General features: G+C 39.1%; 1 protein-coding gene across 2 annotated transcripts in view; it reads left to right on the plus strand.

Annotated features, from left to right (window-relative positions):
- The window catches only part of PRKG1 (protein kinase cGMP-dependent 1), a 533626-nt gene that overhangs the window by 436502 nt on the left and 73151 nt on the right, over positions 1-23973 (plus strand). For both annotated transcript variants that reach the window (XM_074830170.1, XM_074830169.1), the window contains exon 8: positions 17659-17724. In XM_074830170.1, the coding sequence (XP_074686271.1) occupies positions 17659-17724 (66 nt within the window). The remainder of the gene's footprint in view (positions 1-17658; positions 17725-23973) is intronic.

The raw sequence follows: 23973 nt of genomic DNA on the forward strand, positions 1-23973 counted from the left end.
ACTTGGTAGCAAAGGATAAGGCAGGAGATATTAATCTCTTTTTCTTCTTCGCCCTTAAAAGACTACAACAAGAAGGATTTCAGCTGAATATGTGAGTATCTGCAGCCTATCTCCTCAGTGCATTCTTACAACTCTTCTGTTTTATTGGATTTCCCTTCCCAAGCAGATGGGTTCCCCAAGGGAGAGCACAACGTTGAGTTTCTCTGCCTAGTAAAAAGGCAGAGCAGACCCTGCATCAGACAACAGCCTACAAGTACCTGGCTTGCAAGTGTTCACACCCCGACGCTGCCAATAATCCCTCTATTTCCCTGAAGCAATAAGAAAAGCTGATTAAAATTAATAAAGAGGTTGGGGTTGGGTTTTTTTGCAAAAGATCTCATCCTGGCTGCGGGTGCTGATGCTTTAGTAATTGATGTTTTGCACTTTCAAGTGTTAACACCTGGATGAACAGCTGAGGTGAGGATACTGCTTCTCACAGGTGTATAGACAGACATCCCAAGTTCATCTGCCACCTTCTCTGGCTGTACCAGCTTTTGGAAACATTAGACTTTGGTTTATATCTCATTGATCAACAAAGGTGACTACAAAGGGCCAAAGGAAGTTGTGTTCACATGGGCTGTTCACGTGTTAGCTGTTCGTTGTGAATCTGGGTAAGTGCTATTTATCAGCAATAATGTGGTATTATTATCTTCATATACATATCTATAAAATATCTATAAAATATCTATAAAATCCCAGAAAACAATGCGGTATCATGTATCTTTAGCAAAATGCTGCTAATATTTAGCTTCTTAGGCTTTAGTGAACATGTGGTTTTAATGTGTGTCACAAAATGGTACTGAGGGACTCAGATCAAATCTTTTAATAAGATAGTGGTACAGAGATAAAAGTTTGTTAAAATTCCCATCGTTCAGTTCAACTGAATTTTTTGCAGAAACCAGGAAATATTCTTATTTATATTTTAGTACTGAAAGGTGAAGTGAAAACCTGTTTTCATACGGTTACTTACCTTTAGTCTTTTTTCTGTGGGACCTAAGAATTCTTATCAACTGATTTTTTTCAACACAATCTATGTGTTTCTGCTATGGGATCAGTGAAACAGGGGGCCCAGGGACTCAAAATAACCCCAGCCCCCAGTTTGAACACATTGTCACACGCAAGCACATGCTAAGAATGGTGAATAAAAATCATTAGCAAGTATTTTAAGTTTAATTTATTGCTTGTAAGCACAAAACAATAAAATGTTGTTTTATGGATTTTTCTCCAAAAGGAAAGTACATATTTTTCAAAAAATACCTTTGAATCAAAAATTTTGGTAAGTTTTGACCCAGAGATTCCTTTATTTTGCTTACATAAGGCTAAAGGGAATCGTTCCTTAAAATATGCATATGAAATTTTAATACTCTGGGAAGGCAGTAACTTTTATCTAAAACTTCTCTATGTCATGAATGCACCAGAAAGTCACATCTTCAGAAAATTAATTGTGCAGATATTGCATTGCCACAGAGACATTGACATCCCAAGAACACCTAGTGGTACTATTGCTGCCGAGCAAGAAAAATCCATATTGTGAATATTAATATAGGAACACTTATAAAGAAATGTAATTCTGGATTTCTGAATTACTTTCTCAGACTACTATATTCAAAAATTATCTATATAATTCAGCCAAAGACCTCATTTCTACAGATAAGTTTTCTGGGCTTGCCACTGCTCTGATCACTGCAAGTAAAATGAAAGTTGTAGATAGATTTTTTTTAAAAAAAAGCAATATCCCATTCTCAATCATTGACGCGGGGCTTATATTTTGTGGTTATAGAAGATGACATAGGCCATAATATAGTAAAACAGTACAAAGTAATCCTTGTCATAGTCATTTAGTAAAGCTGTATGTGAGTTATGAAAAGTGATACCCATAAATTCCAAGTATAGCCATTTAAAATTCTGCTGCAGTTTGCTGGCATTTCAGCTAAATAATGATTGTAAGGAAGAAAGCCCAGGTAATCTTTCTGTTACTATGGAGTGATATAAAAAGGTTTCTTTTTCCTGTTCTATAGATGTTATTACTAAACCAGTGAGTTTTAAGCAACTTGATACAACAACAACCATGAACAAAACCCTAGTGTTTTGTTTTAGATAATGTAAGTCTCCTTTTTAATGGGATTTGTGTCCAAATTTTAATCCTACCTAAACTTCCTCCCTTTACAGCTCTGGATAGATATTTTCTTTATATATATTGAGGTAAAATGCAGTTCAATGTTAAATCAATTAAAAATGGTTGGAAGCCAACTTGATTCAATGTTCTTGATCATTTTGTTTAAGCTTTGTCTTGTATGCCTTCTTCAGCCAGGCATTCTTTTTGAGTCTGTAATCCCTTATCAAATTTCAATAAGATATTGCCCATTTTAACACTTGAAGTGGTTTTGTGCAGAGCCAGAGAGGCTCTTCACCCCATCAGAGAAGGAGCTTGGACTCACCTTGTTTGCATCTGTGGGGCAAGTCTCTCAGCTCTCAAGGTGTTAGAATTTATGGTTTCATTTCAGGTCCATCTATCATTTCAAATTCAGTTTGGAATTAGAAATACAATACATAGTGGGGCGTGTCTGACCCTCCAGAAGAGGTATGGTTTTAACTGGATTTATTTGGAGCTGTTTGATGTGGTAGGGCTGTTGCATAGGACTGTGGTATATGGAGAGGTTTTCTCCAGATGAAACTGGTGATGGTCCATGAACTGGAGGGCTGAGAAGCTGGAAAAGAGCTGCAGTACTGCTGTGCAACACCTTTGCGCACTGCATGTGTGAAGGAAGGGGAGAACAAATCTGCACCTGCTCATACTTACTGGTGCAAGTCACTCTGCTATATTTCCCGTGTTAGGTGGCCTCATATTCAAACACGATGTTGGGATTCATCACAATTTGTTCTTAAATATCTGCTTGGCTGATATAAATTATAAACGAAAGAGAAAGTTTCTTGAAGGGTTATAATGGTTTTAAATTATGGCTATAATAGTTGCTTAGATTTTTATTGTGTGTTCCTCGGTGCTGGCTGCTGAAACTTCCACCTTGATATTCAGGTATTCATCAGCACGTGTCATATAAAACTCACATAAAATCATATAAAACTAGCCCTTGAAGCCCTCAAAGCAATAAAATCCATCGTGTCAGAATGGTATATGTCCACCCATAAGACTGGCTGCTCTGCAGTACAAAGAGCTGGTATAACATTGTGCTGTCAAGGCCAGCAACTGTTGTTGCGATAAAATACCTTTTGTTGGGGTTGTTCAAAGCTGCAGCAATTTCATCAACAGGCCGCTGTGGGTAGGAGGTGAGGCCGGGAATGAGGATCCATCACTTCCCTCCTGGGAATATGCTAGGTGACAACCCTAATTGCTCTCTTAACAATTCTGCCATACTCCCAGCAGCATAATTTCCTGTAGGTCAGAGAAGTGTCACCCCCCCACGAGTGCCAGAAATTAATTCATTTCTTTCCATGTCAGTTCAATTCCTTGGGTAGGATTCTCATGGCGACAGAGAAGAACTGGTCACAGGCATTGTTTGTAATTCTCTTAGACATGTCAGTTGTAAAACTTAATTTAAAGGGATTTTTTTTTACAAAGTCAGTTTTATCAACATAATATACCTCTAGCAGTTGCAGTATTCTCAGATAATAAATATGAGGGATTATTCTTTTTTATGTGTTTATCAGAGTCCATTTTGATGCTTTTCTGCAGCTGCTGGATAGAGCAGAGTCATGGACAGTCAAACATCATATCTTGGATGCTTGCTCTGTGATTCCTTGCTTTGATTTGGCTTTGCTAAGGAAATACATTCTGGAAAATGAGATCGGCAAAATCCTGTGGTAGGGACGCGTCGCATCCTATGTGTGCGACGTATTGTTTAAAACCAGTAATCTGTATTGGTTGAAGATTAGGATCTTCTTCAAGTTTAAACTCTATTTTCATTAGTGTTATTGGTTACTGTGGTACTTCTAATTTTATCTTTTCTAATCTAATTTCTTTAACTTAAAAGACCGTAAACCAGATGTTTGGAGTAATACTTAAGTTGATGTTTTCTAAAATGCTGTATGTCTTGTCCTCATCACAGGAGCATAGTGCTGCTCAGGTCGGAAGGGACCTCTGGAGCATCTCTGGTTCACTCTGCTTCTCCAAGCAGAGCCAGCAATTGTTTTCTTCATTAAACTGTCTTGTGACTGAAGTGGGATCAAGCCTAGTAACTGTGAGATTTTTGTTTAGTTTTATCAAGTAAAAGCTTGATTTTTTTTTTTTTTTTTTTTTTTTTTTACTAAATGAAGAGTAAGCACTGGACAGGAGGTGGTTGTTATAGCTGGCCATGCTGTGACTTCAGGCCAAGATGAAGGTGAAGGTGTAGAAATTATTACAAATAAAAGTTAATCAAAGCTTTAAAAAGAAAGTAGATTCAGACTTAGGGGACCTCGTTATCTCCATCCTCAAGCTTGGATCAGTCTAGTTTCTGAAAGTGGATGTGTGAATCTATCAAGTCATGAGTGCCATCATAACTGGGAAGAACAAGAGACATCAGAAGTGAGGGAGCCCTTCAGGCAGCTACAGGCTGGAAAATGGCAGTGTTATACAGTCCTTAATTATCCTTTCCTTCCAAAAGTGTTGCAAAGACTTGAAGGAAAATTCTACACATTATATCTGTGCGGGAGAACACTATTTTTGGACAAGGGAACCACAGCAGGTGTCATCTGTCTGGACTTGAAAACAAGGTTGTATGTGGCACCACGTGCAAATGCAGAACTTAAACAGCATGAGATGGAGTTCTAGGAGACATTCAGTGGGAACAGGATAATATTTGTGAGATGTGGACTGGAGTATTCCAAACCACTGAGGACACTTATGTTCACAGAGGATGAATTCACGCTGGTCCAAGTACAGAGAAGCCAATAGAACTTAAGACCAAATGTTAGGAGACCTTGATTCGTTTAACTCAGTGAAATAAAATCTGAGAAGATTTTGGAATTTTTTCTATAAGGAGAAAGAAAATAATTATTTTAACTTAAGGGTGGTTTTGGTCCATTAGTTTAGATTTAAACTTGCAATGAGTAAATTTAGACTGGGAAAGAGAAAAAGGTGAGTAACCATTAGAAAAACAAGTTCTAGAAGCATCTTCAATGGCTATACTGGCAAAACTGATTTTAATTTGATCCGTAAACTTGTGAAGGTTGTTTTATGGCATATCTGAAAGAGCAGGAAAATGGACTTTGTAACCCAGGAAATTCAGGAAATTCCCACCAGCTCCAGGTGAAGTCCAGAACCAGAAACGAGGATTCCCCAGCAGGTGGTCCCATTCCCCTCCAGATCCAGAATTCACAGGAAGTCCAGTTCTGGTGGGAATCTGCGTTCAGCCCCGACGCAGCAGACCCAGAAATCAAAAGTGGTTTAGAATCTGAGTTCGAGGTCCAGTTCTGTGTACTAATGGAGACCAAAAGAAGGAACATATCTGCTTTTCTTGACAGTGAAGTCAGTATATTATCATCCCTTAATATAGCAAAGAGAGAGAAAATGATCTCAAAATTGAATTAGAGGTTTTATCTTTGAAAATCATGGAACTTTCCCACCAGAAGATTGCAAGACAAAAACCAAAGTAAAAATCATGATATGCCACACAAAATGCTTAGCACAAAGAATGATAAAAGGGAATATTTAAAGGCAGTGGACCAATCTCTCTCACCCCAACTAAGCAACTGTGAAAATTAGATTATAAATTAATTTATGGTGTAGATGCTGTTATAATATAGAAGTACAGGTTTCTACAGATACCAAAAAAACCCAAAACCATTTGGAGTTCACATTTCCTGAAGGCAAAGGCAGACACACCTGAGTTAATATAAGATGTAAGAAAGCCAAAACCATCATTCTTTCTGTGTGTTGGTGAGTGCTTAGGTGTCGTGTCCTCTGCTTTTATAGGATGTGAGCACTAATTTACTAGGACAAGTGGAGAGTCGGCATCAGCCACAAAGCACCATGTGTATTTCTAGTGCAATTCAGCTTTCAGACATGGCCAGTCATTTCCTACTGAAATTGATTTAGAAAAATAAATACATCCACCTCTGCAGTAATTAGCATCAACTACATAAATGTAAAATGCCGTGCAAATGAAGATGTGTGCTGCACAGCTGCTTCGCCAGTAGAAGAGCAATGAAATACTCTGCATCACCATCCAGGGTAATGGCACATTTTTTCACAAACTCCATTCTGGAGTGACTTTTAAATCTGCAGAGGAGTTATGGTTATGAGTTGAATAGGGCTGCCTGGAGTATCAGCAACTTTGGGGTTATATTTCTTTTAAGTTGTGATTTGTTTTGTACTGTGGTTACTGAATGAAGACTGTAAGTGCTGCCTTGAAAGGACTTTCCCCTGCTCATCTAGGCTCAGTGTAGGTGGAGCATGAAATCTCTTTTGGCTTCTTCAGCGCTTTTCCAAAGTTTTTAGCTTCTCCTTGGGCTGCAGCAAATCAAGTTTTCAGATTTTTCACTTTATTTTCTAAGACTCTAATTATACTGCTCTCCAGACATTACGTAACTGGCTTTGGGTTTTTCTTAGTAAATATCTTAGTGGTGATAGTGCATAACCAAGGGAGTTTTTAGCAATACATTTTAAAATATACCGCATCCTTCTTCTTTTACTAGTGAGATTGTTCATTGAGGTCTATGAATATTTTCTGATGGATAAAAAGTAGGTTTGTTGTGACGATGTCTTTCACGGGCAAAACATCTTTTGTTTTTTCACTTCATTTTGATGCATCTTTTAAGCAGTTGTATTGTGCTGGTTTATACTGGAAAAGCAGCCTTTCCATAGCTTTTGTGATTAAGGTTGCTTAAACAGTGTTGTATTTAAGGTAATGAATTAATTTGGTAAGAGATGAATCCCCTTGCGTTCTAGCTGGTCCTCAGAGGGGCTAGGGGCGACTGGACTTATCTCTTAATAAGTATGCCAATTATGGCTGGAACTATAGGCCTGACACCAGATGCACGAACAGCCCGTATGCTGTAGGTCTGGTTGCATTCAAGAGAAGCAGTCAGGTTCACGAATAGTACAGTTTATTCTTATGCAACATCTACAGATTCTTTGAGATTGCCTACGATAAATGCACAAACTGCAGGTTGGCTATGTAGCACTACACACAAAAAACCCAATTGCAATCACACACACTTAATTCCCGGGTAATCACTCGGCGTAGCCAAGGGCCAAAATCTTATCTAAAGGTGTCCCTTCGTGGGGGGGCAAGGAGCACAAATCTGTTGATCTGTCCCTCTGATTTGGTATCAGATTATCATCCCTCTGAGTTAGGTACAAACTCAGAGTAGTGTTTATCGAAGTGTGTATGTGTGAGTGGGTGGGACTGTGGTCAAGCCATTGTTTCTTGAGTAGTGACACAGCACATTCCTTGGTGCAAGGTGTGCGTTGGTTTTGTGGGAAAAGAGGAAGAATGAGAGATAAGGTCTTCAGAGCACTGCCAAACAGTCCTTGAGAGAAGGGGAAGAGCAGGAGATAAATCTGCATAGTCATGTCAAATGTTCCTTCAGGAAAGTGGAAGAACAGGACCGCATGGCCTCCACCTCACTTCGCATTCCTCCTTGGTGCCATGGCAACACAAATCACTGGATCTCCATCCTGTCTTGTGTTTGTTCTGGGCACCATGTGTTAAGGAAATGTGTGTTTTGCAGATTTTTTGCTGTTTTGCTTTTCCCACACTTCCAACAAATGGTGAAATCATGAGGGAGTGAAAACTGAGCATCTGAAAGACAGGAGGATTTCTAGTCCCACCTTCACACCCTCAACAGACAAGACAGGGATGAAGATTTGGCCATGCAAATCCTCTAGGCAAGCACAGCTCATTTAGGATGTGATTATAGAGTCATCTTAAGTGAGCGTATGGCTGTGTTTGTGCCAGAGACTGGTTCTGAACTTCCCTGTTCCCTCTTGGCCACATGTTCCCTTTCCACTGGTAGCTTTACCCACTGTTGCTTTCCCTAGTACCAATGATTACTGTCTGAGGGGTCAGTTTCACTGATCTACCAGAAAACTTATCCTGCCAAAGGTTTGATTTTTCTTAGATGAGTTTAAGGTGATCACAAAGACGAAGTGTAAAATCTGCTCCATCACTCTGTGCACAGAAAGGAAAAAATAAGACAGAAGAAAATGAGCAGTTTTACATCTTTATTGATTATAAACTTTTCCCGTAATTTTCCCTTCCATGCTATTCCCACCATAAAATAACACACAGAATAAGAAATTGAGTACTCAGACTAAAATCTGGCCCCGTCAGCACATCAGTGCCACAGACCATGATGTTGCAGAGGGATGCTCTAATTGGCTTTACTTGAGTTAACGTGACCATTGGAGGAGTTGAGTGTGGCAGTGTGGAGCCCAGCATGGGCTGATTTAGTCTCTGCAGCTCTTCTGCAAGCTGCTAGTACCCACTCCAGCCAACAGAAAGTTGGGTTAAGTCTCTCAGTGCTAGAGTAGAGAGCAGTGATCAAATGAAAGCACAGGCTGGATCGGAAGCACAGGCTTGCAGAGGCTCAGAAGAGATAATTGCATCAGCAGGAGGCTTTGAGAAGTTTGTGGAGGACGCTGATTTCTCAGAGGAGCCCTGCTAGCTAGACTGGAAGCTATCTGTGAAACCTCGCTTAACAAGATGTGAGAAGGCTGCTGAAGAAAGAGCAGCAGTGAGCATCTCCAGCTCCCTTGCTGCACTCGCATCAGCAGGTGCCAGTGTGGTCCTTCACATGATTAACTCTTGGTGTCCAGGATATTAATTTTGTTGTTCTAGTCCAAAATGAAGGGTTTGGGCACTCTCTGCTCTTGGTCATGGTCCTTTTGTTCCTGTTATTGGCATGACCTTTCATACAGCAAATACAAGAAAGGCTTCGCTGTAATTAGCTGAATGAAACCCATTCTGAGTGAAACAGTGTCCTGAGGTGGGTGCTGGTAGCAGGGTGCTCTTGCACTCCCAGACACAAAGGATGGCCTAGGTCCCGGATCCACCCAGGGAGTCCTGCCAGGAGCAGCAGGAGATGGACAGAGACAGGGCTACAAACAAGGCTACAGCTTCAGGCATGGTCTGTCCAGGAGATGGGACACAAGCTATCTCCATTGTAGATCCAAAGCCCAGGAGATGGGACACAAGCTATCTACATTGTAGATCCAAGGCCCAGGAGATGGGACACAAACTATCTACATTGTAGATCCAAGGCCCATCCAAGAAATAGGGCCAGAGATGAGATAAGTCTGTGCCTACAACTGAAGGTCCCTGGTCCAGAAGCTGAAATGGGGCTCCTGGACCATGGACAGAAGGTGTTGGGTGAAGATCCCAGTGAGGATGTTCAGGGCAATTAAAGCCTATTGGCACACTCAGGGCAATGACGAACTCTTTATTTTATGAATATAAACTTAAGTCCTTGACATCAATGACAGCAGTTGGGTAGTATGAAAGAAAGTAAGAAAGTAAAAGGATTTGTGAGGTAACAGATGGATGCAGTGAATTTGGCCCGCAGAAGTGAAGAAGAGATGAGTGGACCCGGAGGAGTCAGTAACATGAGGAGGAAGGTAAGATGGGCACAGTCACCAGGGTAGGGACACTCAGACCCACTGGCACAGACAGAGCATTGACCATGGGAAGAGGTAGGTAAGAGTATGTTGCAAACCACATACTTTAGGTGGGATTGCAGTGGCCTGAAGTATAGGGGAGTGGGAATTTGGTACCCAGGAAGCTTGGTGGTGGAGGCTGGTAGTGTCAGCCAAGACAAGTGTAGTGAAAAAATAGCTCCCACAGCTTGTTGTCTAGATCCTGCTGCTGGCATCCATAAAGGAGAACCCATAATCCCATTACAGCTGCCCTTCCCTCTTCACAATCTTTAGGAATTTAAAAGCATTGTTTAAAATATAGTTCTTCTTAAAGTTATGAATTCAAAATAAACCCTTAAAAAATGTTCTCAACTGAAAGAGCCTTTTATCATTTGCAGATAGGCCAGACATCCCTGTGAAGGTATGTGGTTTCAGTAGACAAATACATTGCTCATTGCTTCAACATGACAAAGGGTACTTGTCCCAGTGCTCTCATGCACAAAGAACCCAAACAAGAAAAAGAACATAACAGTCATAGAAATACTTGAAGGGAGAAAAAAATTCTGGCTACGTACAGACCTCAGCCTGTAAGAAGCTGCTTTGGATGCAGTCGTCCCACTAATTTGACTGAAGACTCGTGTGTGTTAGTGTAAGGTTTGGGATATAAATATAGTAGTTACAACTAGTACAGCTGGCACAGTATCCGAGTGGCACAGTTAAGGGATAACCTGATCCCTGCCTCTGCAGCAATCACGTGTGTGCGGCTTTATGAGGATGCCAACACAGTGAAGACATTAGGTCAAATGGATGCGGCCTTGTTAATTCTTGAAGAGAAGCCAGCTGCCAGTTCTGGTAGCGCTGAGGCTAATTGCTGCCTGTATAATCTAATACACCTCGTTCAAATTCCTCTTTGGGTTGGTTTACCTGTAAAATACATTTACAGATATTATCAGATACCTTAGCCATTTCTGAGATTTAACTGTGACCATGAGAATCTCTCGCACGTGGTTTAAAACGATGTTGCGTAAGCGCAGTGTTAATATTGTTCATGTCTAATAGATGTATTGTGTTACTTTAAGTCTCGAATCACAGTTTGATTTGATTTTAATATAGCTGTTTTCATAAATCATGGCAAATTAGTCACTTACCACTCAGGAAAAGTGCTTGTGCGTTAAATTAGTGGTGGCACCAGTCGTAGAGTATTTCCTGAGTAGTTTGCAATTATCAATTATGGCTTAAATATCGTGAGAATATACTGAAAGTATATAATAAAGTTACTAAATAGTTATCTTGTTATTAGTGCTGTGACCCTTGTGGTTCATAACCTTTTCATATTGTTGCAGCCACGATTATCTTGCAGCCAGGAGTTAGCAGAAGAACCTGATTATGCCTCGCAGCAAGGGGAAAATCCTCATGCTGACTGTCAAAAGAGTAGGTACTGTCAGATTTATGCCAGCTTTGTGGTAATCAAGTGGTAGCAAGCCCTTTTTTCTCTGCTTTCAGATCACGAGGGGCAGGTACCCTTCTCAGAATAGTCTTCAGCTGACACAACCCCCTCTAGGTTTCCTGAATCGCTGGCAGCTTATCATCATGTATATAAATGTGAAGGTGGCTAGCAGGGGCTGATTTTACACCAACTTTTTAAAATGCAGCAGAAGGTCTCTGTGTTATCAATACTTTTTGCCCTCTGCATCTCCCCATTTGCTTCCAAGGGACAGGAGCGTGTTCAATATTATCATATTAGGTATGATAGTGCCTGTCATAGTGCTTCTGCTTTGATTAATACTATTTTTTGGCAAAATTTATCTACATTACATCTATTGATATCAGCATAGGTAGTCTAATAATGTAACACTTGTTAATTCAGCAGCATCACTATGTCAGATCTATAATCCAATAAAAATAGCAGCAGCCATCTCTTGCATAGTTCCTTCTGTCTGTAGACCCAGGGGATCACACAGTAAATTAAAGCATTTTTCTCACTGTAATGTAGGAATCAGATAGTGACATTTAGCAATATAGTGAAATACAAGAAATACTCATATATAAATATATTCCTATATAGGAATATAGGAATCAGTGAAATGGCTTGTGCAAGGCTGGGCTGTAGGCAGTGGCAAGGCAAACAAGGAAGCAGTCACAGCCCAGTGCAGTATTTGTAACAGCAAATGTTTCCCCAAGTACATACAATGATTGCAAAAATTATATATACTTTTTAAAATTAGGACTTTTGCACTAATACCAAAATAAATTGTATTTTATGTAAAATGGACTCGATTTTTCATCATTCATGAAACTGAAAAGAAGGAGAAGCCCTCCAGGCATTTCCCTTTTCGTGAAATAACAGCCATCATTAATACGAAGAAGAAAATAATTGTCAGATTTCCGACAGCATCCTGAAATGATCCCAGCACATCGTGACTCAGAAGAATTTTGAGTTAAAATTTGGCGTGACCTTAGCAGCAGTTGTTGGGAGTTTCATTTGCTTTTAGAAGTGTCAGTACAGCAAGGACAGAGCAGAATTTTGTTGACCAACAGAGTCTCAAAAGACCTGTTCACCATTTCTGAGTCTTTGACTTTGAATATATTATCAGGAAGGGCTCTTTTTTGTAAATCCTATTGTGCAATCCTTGCCAGGACTTAAACCTTTCAGCTGGAGCCACTGGGAGTATAAATATATTTTAGAAACATTTGCTAATGATATGCTTGCACAACATAAATTATTTGAAGGGGTTGGTACATTTTCTAGCCTATTTGGAGAGCCATACAGTTTGCTTATATTGAATAAAAAAACCCTGTAAAATAGCATTTTTAAACCATTTTGTCTGAACCAACTGAAATATTGTTTTATCAGAAATGTTTCCTTTCCCCAGTAGCCATATAGCCTAAATTGCACAGGAGCACAGGTGGTCATATGAGCATTTTGATAGATGCCTTCAAATTGGGGTACCCTGAAGCAAAATCTCTTTCCTATCGTATTTCATTCCCTTTATAGAAGGTGTGATTTTAATGCCTATGGGGATTTTCATGGGTTTTATTAAACGGCATAGCTCTTTTCAACTGAAGCTTTTTCAAGTTGCACATCTTATTCTGTTCGCCTAAAAAGTTTTAAAGGTTTAGTAGACCACACTGTATTTATCTCTGCCAGTAATGTATTTTTATAGTCAAAAGCGATCAAATGAATGTTGTATTCTCAGAAAGCTGAAGCATTGGAAACCAAACATCAGTATACAAGGGGTGTTTTTTCCCTATGAAAATCAGCCAGTAGATCAGGTAACTGATGCAGACAATAGCTTACACCATCAATTGTGATGGACCACATCATCGTTCTGCATTGACTTGACTTCAGTGATGGCTACCAAGAAAAAATAGGAAAGGGTGTGCACAGTGGCATAAACTGCACCAGTTGAGGGTACCATAAAATCAACTCACATTTTTACTTCCACGTGTGTTTGGTGATAACATCATTTACAAGGATAATCCTAATGTTTCCTAAAGCTACCTACCAGTGATACCTCTCTTGATCAGACTGTGTATCCTGGCAAGAGCAGTAGAAAGCTCAAGTCCTGTGGGACTTCTGGAAATGAGTGTTTAGATCATTTAAACTTGAGAATGCTGTTAATGAGGGTTTTTAAAGAAAAGCTGGAAAGAAAAAATTAGGTCTTCCCTGGTGGGTTTTAAAAATTTGCCACAGGAAGACTAGCCGGAGGTTCCTAATTTGGTGATTTTCAAGTTCTTTAATGCATTTTACCACTTTCCGGCACTGTATGCTTGACCTTGTTACAGTATTTTTAATAAGGTTGATTTAAAGTATTTAGGACAAGGTATGTCAGAAATAAGTGAAAGGAAAAAAAAAAAAGAAAAAGAAAAATCAGTTATTAATTTGAGTTTAGTGGTAATAGCTCAAAACCTAGCATCTCTATCTCCCTTTATTGTTTTGTTGGGTATTTTCTGATTACACTGTGACTTTCACATGGGAGATAAAAATTATCTTTATTGGGTATTCTGAGGAACAGTACCCAAATTTGGCAATCTTCTGAAAAAACAGCCCTAAATCTATCCTTTAAAGAGAGTTTTGCCTACCTGGAGACCTAAAAATGTCTCTACCATATTTTAGCTTGAAATCAATTTTGACTGACAAAATGCCAGTCAGGAGACAAGCAGAGGAGGCTCGACTGTAAACATGATACTTCCTGCAGCAGGGTACTCGCATCTAATAATAAATGCTATTTTGTGCCTGGAGGCTGCATCTGGTGGGGTCCGATCCCAAAAGCTTGGCAGACATCATGTCAAGATTGCACCAGTTGTGTCCATCTTGTGGGAAGAACACAGAGCACTGTTTGCTCACAGTGTAACAGCAAGTTTCAAGCAAATATAATGGTATATTGTTAAATTAAATCATCCAAATGTAGTTTCCATTTATTTGAAGAATTCTATCGGCATTATTAAGGGGTTAGGCGTGGTAGGACCTATGAGAGCTGGTGTTTGAGCAAGACTTTGATGAGTTAAGGGATGTACGAAGGTAAAAAAGCAAAAAGATGGCAATCATCTCGAAGATTTTTAAATCTAATACAGTTTTTACAGCCTAAGGTAAAATCAAGGAACTGAGTCTGACACATAACCTCATCTCTGATTAAAGCTGCCTATATCTTTCATATTCACATTTTCCAACACAGCTTTATAAATAGTGTGATCAATACACTTTTGTCAGAAATGTTCCTGGAAACAGTTAAAAATAATCATCATTCTTAAATTAAGTTGTTGGCAGCTCATCAGAAGCAAAATTGTTGAAACTTCCCAAGTTATATGTGGTGAACTGGGTGACAAATTGTAATGAGAAAAATATATACATGCATTTCATCTCTTAAGTAATGTACTCCCATTTATAGTGTTGTGATAACACACTTTGGAAGAGCTTTAAGAACATGGATAACATTGCTTTCTAATTCCACCGTGGGGTTAAGGCGCAGTGGTACAAGGTCTCCTGCCACGGTTTTCGGACACGTGCCTGGGGCAGGAGCTGTGCCTGCTTGTGTGCAGCCTCGTACCTCTTTGTGGCTCCAAAATACCCTCTGCTTGTATTTCCCAATAATGCACCCTGGAAGCAGCCCCCCCCCCCCCGGCCCCCAGCAGCTGTGACCTTTCTCCAAGTCATGAAGTTTGAAGCTGGAGGGGCTGTAAAATACCAGAGCTCGCCTGGAGGACAAAATATAGTAACAGGCTGAAAGGAAGCAGACATTTTCCTGGGAGGAAATGGTGGAGGCAAACAGTGGCAATGGAGTATTCAGAGAGTGAAGATGATTCTTCGGATGAAGAGTGCTGTTTCTCAGGGAGCAGCGATGAGTACTCCTGTGACGAAGTCCAGAAAGTGGCCGAGTCAGTGCTTGCAAGCAAGACTTTCACATAATTATTTGTGGCATTTGATGGTGTGCACTTCTAATAATTACTTGTTCCATTTAATGCCGTGCACTTCTAGTACTTTTGCATTTAATGCCTTGCACTTCAAATAATGACTTGTGAATTTAATGCTGTGCACTTCTAATAATTACTTGTGAATTTAATGCTGTGCACTTCTAATAATTACTTGTTGCATTTAATGCCATGTGCTGTATGTAGCTGGGGTCAGTCTGTCAAAACATTACCTTTTAAAACATGGCTTTACAATTTGTTTTGCTTGAAGGTGACCGAGGTTAATTTGTGGATTGGTAGCACAGCCCTAGGTATGTTTGTCATTTTTAAGCCTATGTGAGGTGTTGGCAGTGTTTGGAAATCTGAGCATGTCTTGCATTTCATAGTTTATGCACATAAAGGTTTAACTTTTGTATAGAACTGTTGATTTTTTTCCTTCTGTTTTTAGCAACTTTATGAGGTTTTTAATCCTGCTTGCAGCCTGATTGGTAAACAACCCCTAACACAAGAGCGTGCAAGGTTTATAAACCCACTTACAATCTATTTATACTGTGGAAAACAGAAAGCTGCTTTCCCCTGTCGGTCCCTTCATTCTGTATTTGTGGGATGAGGCTCCTGCAGCAGTGGCTAAGGGGGGTTGTAGGCAAGGATGAGCAGGATGGCTTTGGGGATAGCAATTTCTTGACCTAACGCTTCATATGTGAACCAGGTTATCATTCATTAAAAAAACCCAACTTTTTTTTCCTGACTTATCAGTTATTTCTACTTGTGCAAAACATAAGGAAACCTCAGAACTGCGTGACTTTCTGCATTACAAAACCCCTGCCATTCCTCTGTTTTGGGTGTTTGTGCAAAGTGAAATGTCCTTTGGGAAAGTACCTTCATTCTACATTAATTTCATGCTGATTAGAAGGATGTATTAAGTACAAGATAGTGGAAACCGTGAAAGTTACTTGAGTTGCTCTCTACAGTTATTTTAATCTCTAATGTTAAGGTTTATTTAAAATGTTTGAACTGAAACCACCAATAGCTGTATGTTACTTGTCTGTAATCATGTCACTGCAATCATGTCTGTAATCTATAACTATAAAGTTATAAACTGTCTTTTTGCAGCAGAAAGGCATCTGAGATAATGGGACAAATATGTTAAGTTTTAACTGGAATTAATGAACAACAAAAAGTTTCCATATTTGTTTTAATGTCTTAATATACTAGCTCAAGTTGGCTACAGCAACTTAATAGGATATTAAATATTATCATTCCTTATCCTCTTTATATTTACCAAAGTTTTAGAAGTTAATAGAGATAATTTTCTACTGCTCTTTGGCTACTTCTTTATACTTGCTTTAAATTACCATAATTTTGTTTATCAATACGAATAAATTAGCACTAATACACACTTAATTTCATTGAAAATAGGCTCAAAGACAGCATTTGAATGTACGCTTGAATAATGTTTCTTTCATTTGTATTTCTGCTTGCTCTGTTTTAAAGACACTAAAGTAAAGATAGCTCAAAAGTAATTAATGATTACCTTAAAGGGAGAGTGCATATTCCTGTATGAGTGCACATGCACCACCCTTTTTTTTTCTATATTACTGCTTTAGTATCTCAAATCTTTAAATAGGGGAACTGCTATTTCTAACAGCATTTTTAAATCTCATTTTCTGCATCGGTGGAAATGTACAGTGGTTTTCCAGTCTAAATGAATTAGGGTGTTTAAAAGAGGTGGGTCTCTTCTGCCTGTAATCCATTTACTCTTCGTATACGGCAGGTTTGGAGTGAATTTGAATAAAACAGCAACTCTGAATCCTGTACATTTGTTTGGCCAACACAGAAAAGGCAACAACATCTCTTAAACCTTGACAAAATACCTAATCAATCCAATTAAATGTATTAACTTTATAATTTGGGCTGGCCACAGCCAAATTTTAGGTGGGGCAGGGAAAAGGAGAACACAAAGCATTTGGTAGTGAAGGCACAAAGAAAATTCTAAGTGCAATATTTTTCATTTCTGAAAAGCTGTGGAAAATACCAGTGCAGTGTTTTAATGCCAAGACCTTTCAAAAGCTCTGTCCTAATCAGATCCCTTTTATAGGCATAGTCCCAGCCTTCTCCATGCTCAGATAGCAACTGCATAGCGAGTCCTATAGCCTACCATATATATTGTACCTGCTCTGATTAACAGAACTGATGTTCTCCTTAACTAGATGCTTCATGTTCCAACACTGAGATGTTATGTAGGGTTTTGGGGAGAAGAACATAAGCAGAAATTTAAATGTTCATAAATAAATCTATGCAAATAGCTAATATTTTGATAAAACTGTTTCTGTGCACAAATGTGCATAGTAAGAAACAAGACTTTGCCTAAAACAGATTAAAAGCTTGGGATGAAGTGTGGTTGGATGTCTTATTTACAAGGGGAATCTACTTCTTGTTTTCCATTCACGTGTGGTTTTTAGCTTTTGCGTGCTTGAAGCCTGTACGGATGATGAACGTCAAATCAATGTAGGGGGAAAAGCTGTGAAACCCAGAAGTTTATTCCTGAAGTGCTTTAAGAATGCAATATGTTTGGAAATTGAAAGATTGTCATGAAATTAATACATCTTACTGAAGAAATGTATTTTTTCTTTCAGGGAGGATGTCAGAACAGCCAACGTCATTGCGGCTGAAGCGGTAACTTGTCTGGTCATAGACAGAGAGTAAGTATATAATTTTCCTGCCTTGTGGTGGGGTGTATCTCCAGTTTGCACCTTTTACAGTTTTTAACTAGAGCCTGTGATAATTTTCTCCAGAGAGGTCGTTTAATTTTGAGTAGTACATTCATAGTATATTTTATGTGTCCTTGATGAAGTAGAGGGAAGATCCCCCTAAATGAACAAGACAAAACTCAGTAGTGACGAATGGACAAAATTAAGAAGAGCAGAAACACAAAATGAAAATAAACAGGGAGATAACATTACTGTGGAAATGGATCCAGGCGTTATGGTGGAACACAGATTGAGTTCATCTTTGCAAAATGTCACGAAAGGCATCAAGCTTCTGGCAAATGTTAGAGCAAGATGTTGTTATTCTATCTCATGTGAGGATGGAAAGCCCTTGTCCAAAGGACGTAGCCCTGCTTGAAACTATGTGACTCAAAGGAGATAGAGGAGATCAGAAGAGAAAAATAATGTCTTATATAGGGACCTTGAAGGAATTAGAGGGATTTAATCTAGAAAAGAAATGCCTGGGCTCCAGAAAACAGTGCTGCAAATTCAACTGCTCTCTACAATTGTTGGGAATGGGATTAAAAAAAATTAGCATTACCTTGAAAAGTCAACATGACTCTTGGGGTGGTTTTCCAGTTGTTAGAGCAGTGAAGCATGTGCATAGATCCGCTAAAGGTACAGACAAATCTTCCATGGGAATCCTTCCAAGGGAGTGTAGTGTAGTTTTGTGAAACCATGGGAGACGTGGGTAGGATGAATGGGGATTCATCTTGTACTGCCTCTCCCAGTGCAAGAACCCAGAGAAACCTGCAGGAGGAGGGAGGTGAAATTAAATGGTGGTGGCTCTTCACACAAGGATTGCTCACAGAATCATAGAAAAATGAGAAGAGTTTGCAAGTGTTTAAAAGGAAGAGAAATCCATTGGATTTTTTAAATATGTAGGACCTACCTCTAGGCTAGGAATTTTTGGAGAGGTGTAGGAAAGTACAGAGGCAAACATCACAAATGGTTGCTCTGTCCTTGAACTCTTTCCTGGGCATATAGTCTTGATGCAAGACACTGTCAAAGGACAGATGCTGGATTAGGAGTGACATCAAGACGCTCAAGTATCTTGTAGGAACGATCTACGTACACCCAATCCTGCTTTGACACAAGTGGTTTGCAATCAGTTATCTTATAGTCCTTCATTTCTAGAAATCTAGTGTTCTGTAATGGCTGAACTGGGGAATAATAGTTAAAAAATCCAAGGTCTTCTGGTAGGTTAGTTTGTTTATGTTCAATTGACAAAAAATATGGTCTATCTGTTGAAAACAGATGGTGAACTTCAGGACTGTCAGCTGAGTGGCTTTCTTTCAGATACTCAAAAAAGGTAGCCTGATAGGTAAGACACACTATCCCTTATCATTCTGTGGGGCAAAAAGAAGAAATTACATAATTAGATAATTTAACAAGCATTAATTCAGAGAAATACAAACCAGCAAATACTTTATGCTTTTTTTTTTTTTTTTCTGAACACTTCTAAGGGTTATTTTTGTTTTGCACTGTTAAGCATTAAAAAAACCCAAATGTCTGGTAATTGCAGAGTCAGTCATTCCTGATCATTTTACAGACTGTTTATTTGCTTGTCTCTTGTCTTTTTCTCAGTATGTAATGCCCTTGAAATAGTAAGGAAATACAAGTTAAATTTAAGCCAATGAAGCTGTAGATAATCTATACTAGAGATTCTAGTAATGCTCTGCAATTAGTAGCAGAGTAACACTATTTACAAGAGTCCTATTTATACTGCAAGAAAAGTAATGCTATTTATAGCACTATTTATAGTTCAGGGAAGGTTGTCCTGTGTCCTAGACAGTTCTGACTTTCTTGTCATAGCTCTTCTCTTAGATTGTTATTTTATAGGCATATGAATAACTGTAGAAGCTAATTTTAATATGGAGAAAATCTACTAAGACTTCTGTAAATTTGGAAAATGGTGCAGGCACTGTTCTGTTAATGAGGAAAAATAACATTTCTTTATATCCAAATTCACGGAATATTGCAACATATGGTTTATTATGGTGATCATGGTAAAAGTTCATGCTGAGTTATACTCAAGATTGCAATGGAAAGTGGAAGTCAGCTTTACCTATAGTCGGAAGCTGTTCCGCACAGACGGAGGAGTGACACATGTCATTAAGGTTGCCTGATATTTTCTGTTACAAGACAAGCTCTTTGCTTACTCAAATGTAACTATTGAAGCAGCAATTTTCATGCTGTGTGTGTGCCTCTATCTGAAACATTTTAGCAAAATTGATGCTGCAATTTCAAAGAACTAGTTATGGGAAAACGTTTCCTTAACGATCAATCCATTTCTGAGAAACTGGAGAATTTCAGTCTTACTGACAGTAGGGGTTAATATTACCCATTGGCATTATCTTATCATCAGGGTAGCTCTTCTAACTTCCTTGTAAAAGTCTTCCCAAGACATCCAAAAATTGTTCCACGGAACAGCTGAGAGCCGTGCTGCTAATACAGCTGCCATACTCCCATCTCCACTTGAACTCTAAGAGTCACACCCTGGTATCACAGCAAGTTATTCCTAAGAGAGATGGAAGGCTGGTCTCTGGATTTGGCAATATTATGAGCAACTGTAGGGCTGTTTTAGTTGCTGGAGGACTTTGAGGGTAATAATACAGGAAACTTTCTTTATAGGGATGAGTCAGGCCACCAAGCAAGCTCTGGGAGAGCTGGGTTTGAGATGGGACATTGTTTAAGCGTGAAAAGATGAAATGGTTTGCCTGAAATCACTTCTGAAATTCAAAAAGTATGTATGAAAATGCTACAGGGGTGAAGCAGCGGGGGTTGGAAATAACATAAGGAAAGCCGAACAGTACTATGTTTTAATTACCAAACTTTCATGATGTCAGTGCTGCCTTTGCTTTTTAATTTCCTTGTGAAACAAGAAGGCCATTACAGTCACAGAAACACCCCAGAAATGCCCCAAAAGTCGTATAGCTATTTCTAGCAAATCTATGTAGACATGCTTTGCAACAATGGATTTTCAGCATCCTTTTCTGATGCAGAAACAGGCAGAGTTGTGATATAACAAAGAAAATGACCTGCAGTGCAGCAAGCATTTTATGTGTCCCATGGACTTTAAGCCATTTTGTTCCCACTTGTCCTTGTCCTGGAAATATTTGTTATGAAGGACAACAGTGACTTTCTTCCTGTCTTGTAATTATCTTTTTAAGTCCCTTCCTTTACCAGAATAATGAATTTCTGTGGGATTTGGTCCTTAACACTCTTAGGCTTCATCAGCAGTCTCCACAATGCAGGAGGTAAGATGAAGCCAATCAACAGGCTCTAACTAAGCTGCAGCAGAAGTTTGGGCTGACTTTGCTGAGGTTTAATGTCAGATTATGCTGTGTTTCACTCCCACATGAATGAATATTGCTTGTGAACAATCTGCGAGTTGAACCTTTAGGAAGATGTCCTTCAGCAATAATCTGAACCCAACAGGTTCCATGTTGAACTTTTAATTTGGTTGTTCTTTTAAACTGGGTGAACTATTTCACATAGTCTCCACATTGTATTTTTCTGAAATTGGCATGGGTGACATAGAAGAAATGTGAATGTATGTGTTCATTGTGTTGAGTGCTTTAGTTCAGTCTGTTGATACCATTTTGGCCTAGATGCCAGTAAGTGCTGGGAGTCGGTAAATGTAGGGCAGAAAACAGGGTGTTTGGTGTGTTCTTTTAAGGTAATAAGAACAAAGAAAATGTAACAGCATGTAAGTTAATAGCAACAGGGGAAGTATATTTATTCGAGGACTGGAAGTTACTGAAGATCCGTGCATGAGATCCTTGAGATGGAAGCTGTGCATGGACAATATTATATGCTGTAGTTCATGGAGGAGAAAAACTGAGAGTTTGGGTTCCAAATGTAAATGATTCTGGAGTTTGGATTTTGAAGACATGGAGAAGTGGATGCACAAAGAACTGAAGCATTACAGACATCACCTGAAACATCACAGGTAACAGCTGAGGCATCAGTGGATGGCAAATATCCCATTAAGGACCTCTTCAAAGGTTATGATCACAAACAGGCAGAAAACATGAGCTAGCAAAGGGGAAAAAAGCATAAAGCAATAGTTTGTTGTGCTGGGGAATGAACGTAAGCAGCAGGCCATTACTGAAGATGAGAAAGCAAGGAGAAACACCTAGCTTCAACCAAGAACTAGAACCTGTGAAGAAATCCAGACTGTGACTGTGCAAAGAAGGGAGATTTTTGCAGCCCTTACAGGAAATTCTGCAAGAAATCTGTTGCAGAACTGGTAATTGTGCAAGGAGCCAGAGAGGGCAAACTGAGGCCTCCCAGTAGATGGAATCTTGGGCACAGAGATAATGGAAATATGATAGAGGAGCAACCATGTATGAAACGCATCTGGGGGAAAATATAATAAAGCTAATAGGGATTAATTTCATAGGGATTCAATAGACTGGAACCTAATAAGGAGGAGGTGTCCAGCAAGGATTTCTGTTTTGGGTCAGAATGTCTTTTAAGAAGATGGCAAAGGAGTAGTAGTGAAGGGACTCCTGGATGTGTCTGGATACGAATGTGTTTAGGTATGAATAGCATCAATGTGAAAAGTTTTTGTGGAAAGTGAGATTTCTGGACCTACGTCATTATAAACGACTGTAAATTTCCAGAGAAGAAGGAAAAATAATTGCTACTAAAAATGGAAAGTTCCAGATATTCCTGAAAATGATAGTGTAACAAGTGGTCACTGAAACAGCTGGTTGGAGCAGGTTTTGGCACATGATGAACATAATGTCACAGGTGGTTTTTTGGTAAGCAGTGATGAGCAGACCATGGAAAATAACCTTGGATGGAGTGATAATTTGTTAATTTAGCTTAAATTAAATAGAAGGTTTTAAAAGTGGATGTGTAACTCTGATTCTCAATATTAAAAATAGAAAATGGAGACATTAAAGAGACTCTTTGGGAAATCAGATGGACAAGGGCACTTACAATTCTTTCTTCTAATGGGCTTCAGTTCTGCATCATAGAAAAGCAACACATTTAGGAAATTATTTATAAGGATTTATAGGAGTTTGTGTTTGGGAATGGCTGAAGAGAATTGACTGGTTGGCTTGAGATCTCTACCAGTATTTAGAAAACATATAGAAAATGAAGTGAGCTTCAGAGGTGGAATTTTCGGGAGAGGTAGCTGCTGTAGTGCAGTTGTACAAGCTCTACAGTGAGCACATTGGGAGTACAATTAATTTTTGTCACCCAAGGAAGAGGACTATGATGGCAAATAGATTATTTGCTAGAACATTAAGAATTGTCATTTTGCCAGAAAAAAAATAGTATAGTCCTACCTGGCCAGGTGTATTTCAAGGAAACAACTTAGTAACGGTAGGAAAAATTTCTGGGGAAATTCACGTTATATTCAAAGTTTCAACATGCCCACGCACACTGACATTGAAGAGGAGGTTCCACGAACCTGATAGGGAAAATAAAACGAGATGGCGACAAAGCTGATCAATGAGGATGACAGATTTGCTAAGTGATCTCAGCACCAGGCAGGCAGGCGTCTTCTCCATGCTCAAGCTTAATGGTGAGACCAGGTTGATTTAGCCAACCTGTCTGGAGGGAAGGAGATACTCGTGCTGTCAACCATGAAGCATAGACCCAACTGGGAGGCTTAAGAAATTGGTTTGAAAAGTTCAGCAGAATCCACATATTCGTCATGGGAATTGTAAAACTATACATCTGACTGTTTCAAGGAATTTGTAGGCGGCTTTGGATACTCGGGGAGCCAGACAGCTCATTGCAAAAATACAGTTTTCTTCTGATCAAATGTATGATCTAGATAAACATACTAATATTTTATAACAGTTGTTAGTTGTAAGATGTCTTTTATTCACTTTTAATACCAAGAGCAATTTTTTCTTTACAATTCGTAGGCTTTCTGTGGTTATGACTTACTAAGACCCTGTGTGAAATAAAATGCAAGACTGTTGCTAGTTAAGTATTTCCTATTGTGATACTGCAGTAATTCATCCTCTGGGAATAAACTAATTGTGGGAGATGCACAACGTTGTTGCCTCCAAAGTGTTTCAAGCTTGGCCTGTTGTAGCTCATCTTGGTGAATTTTCAGGCTCCCTGGAGGGGTTATTAGATTTGTTGCAGAAGTACGGTTGGACTGATTGGGGAAAAGTTAATAAATAATTATGATATGCTGAATTTGATGGA

The sequence above is a fragment of the Strix aluco genome, chromosome 7 (assembly GCF_031877795.1).
Source record: "Strix aluco isolate bStrAlu1 chromosome 7, bStrAlu1.hap1, whole genome shotgun sequence".
NCBI classification, from domain to species: domain Eukaryota; kingdom Metazoa; phylum Chordata; class Aves; order Strigiformes; family Strigidae; genus Strix; species Strix aluco.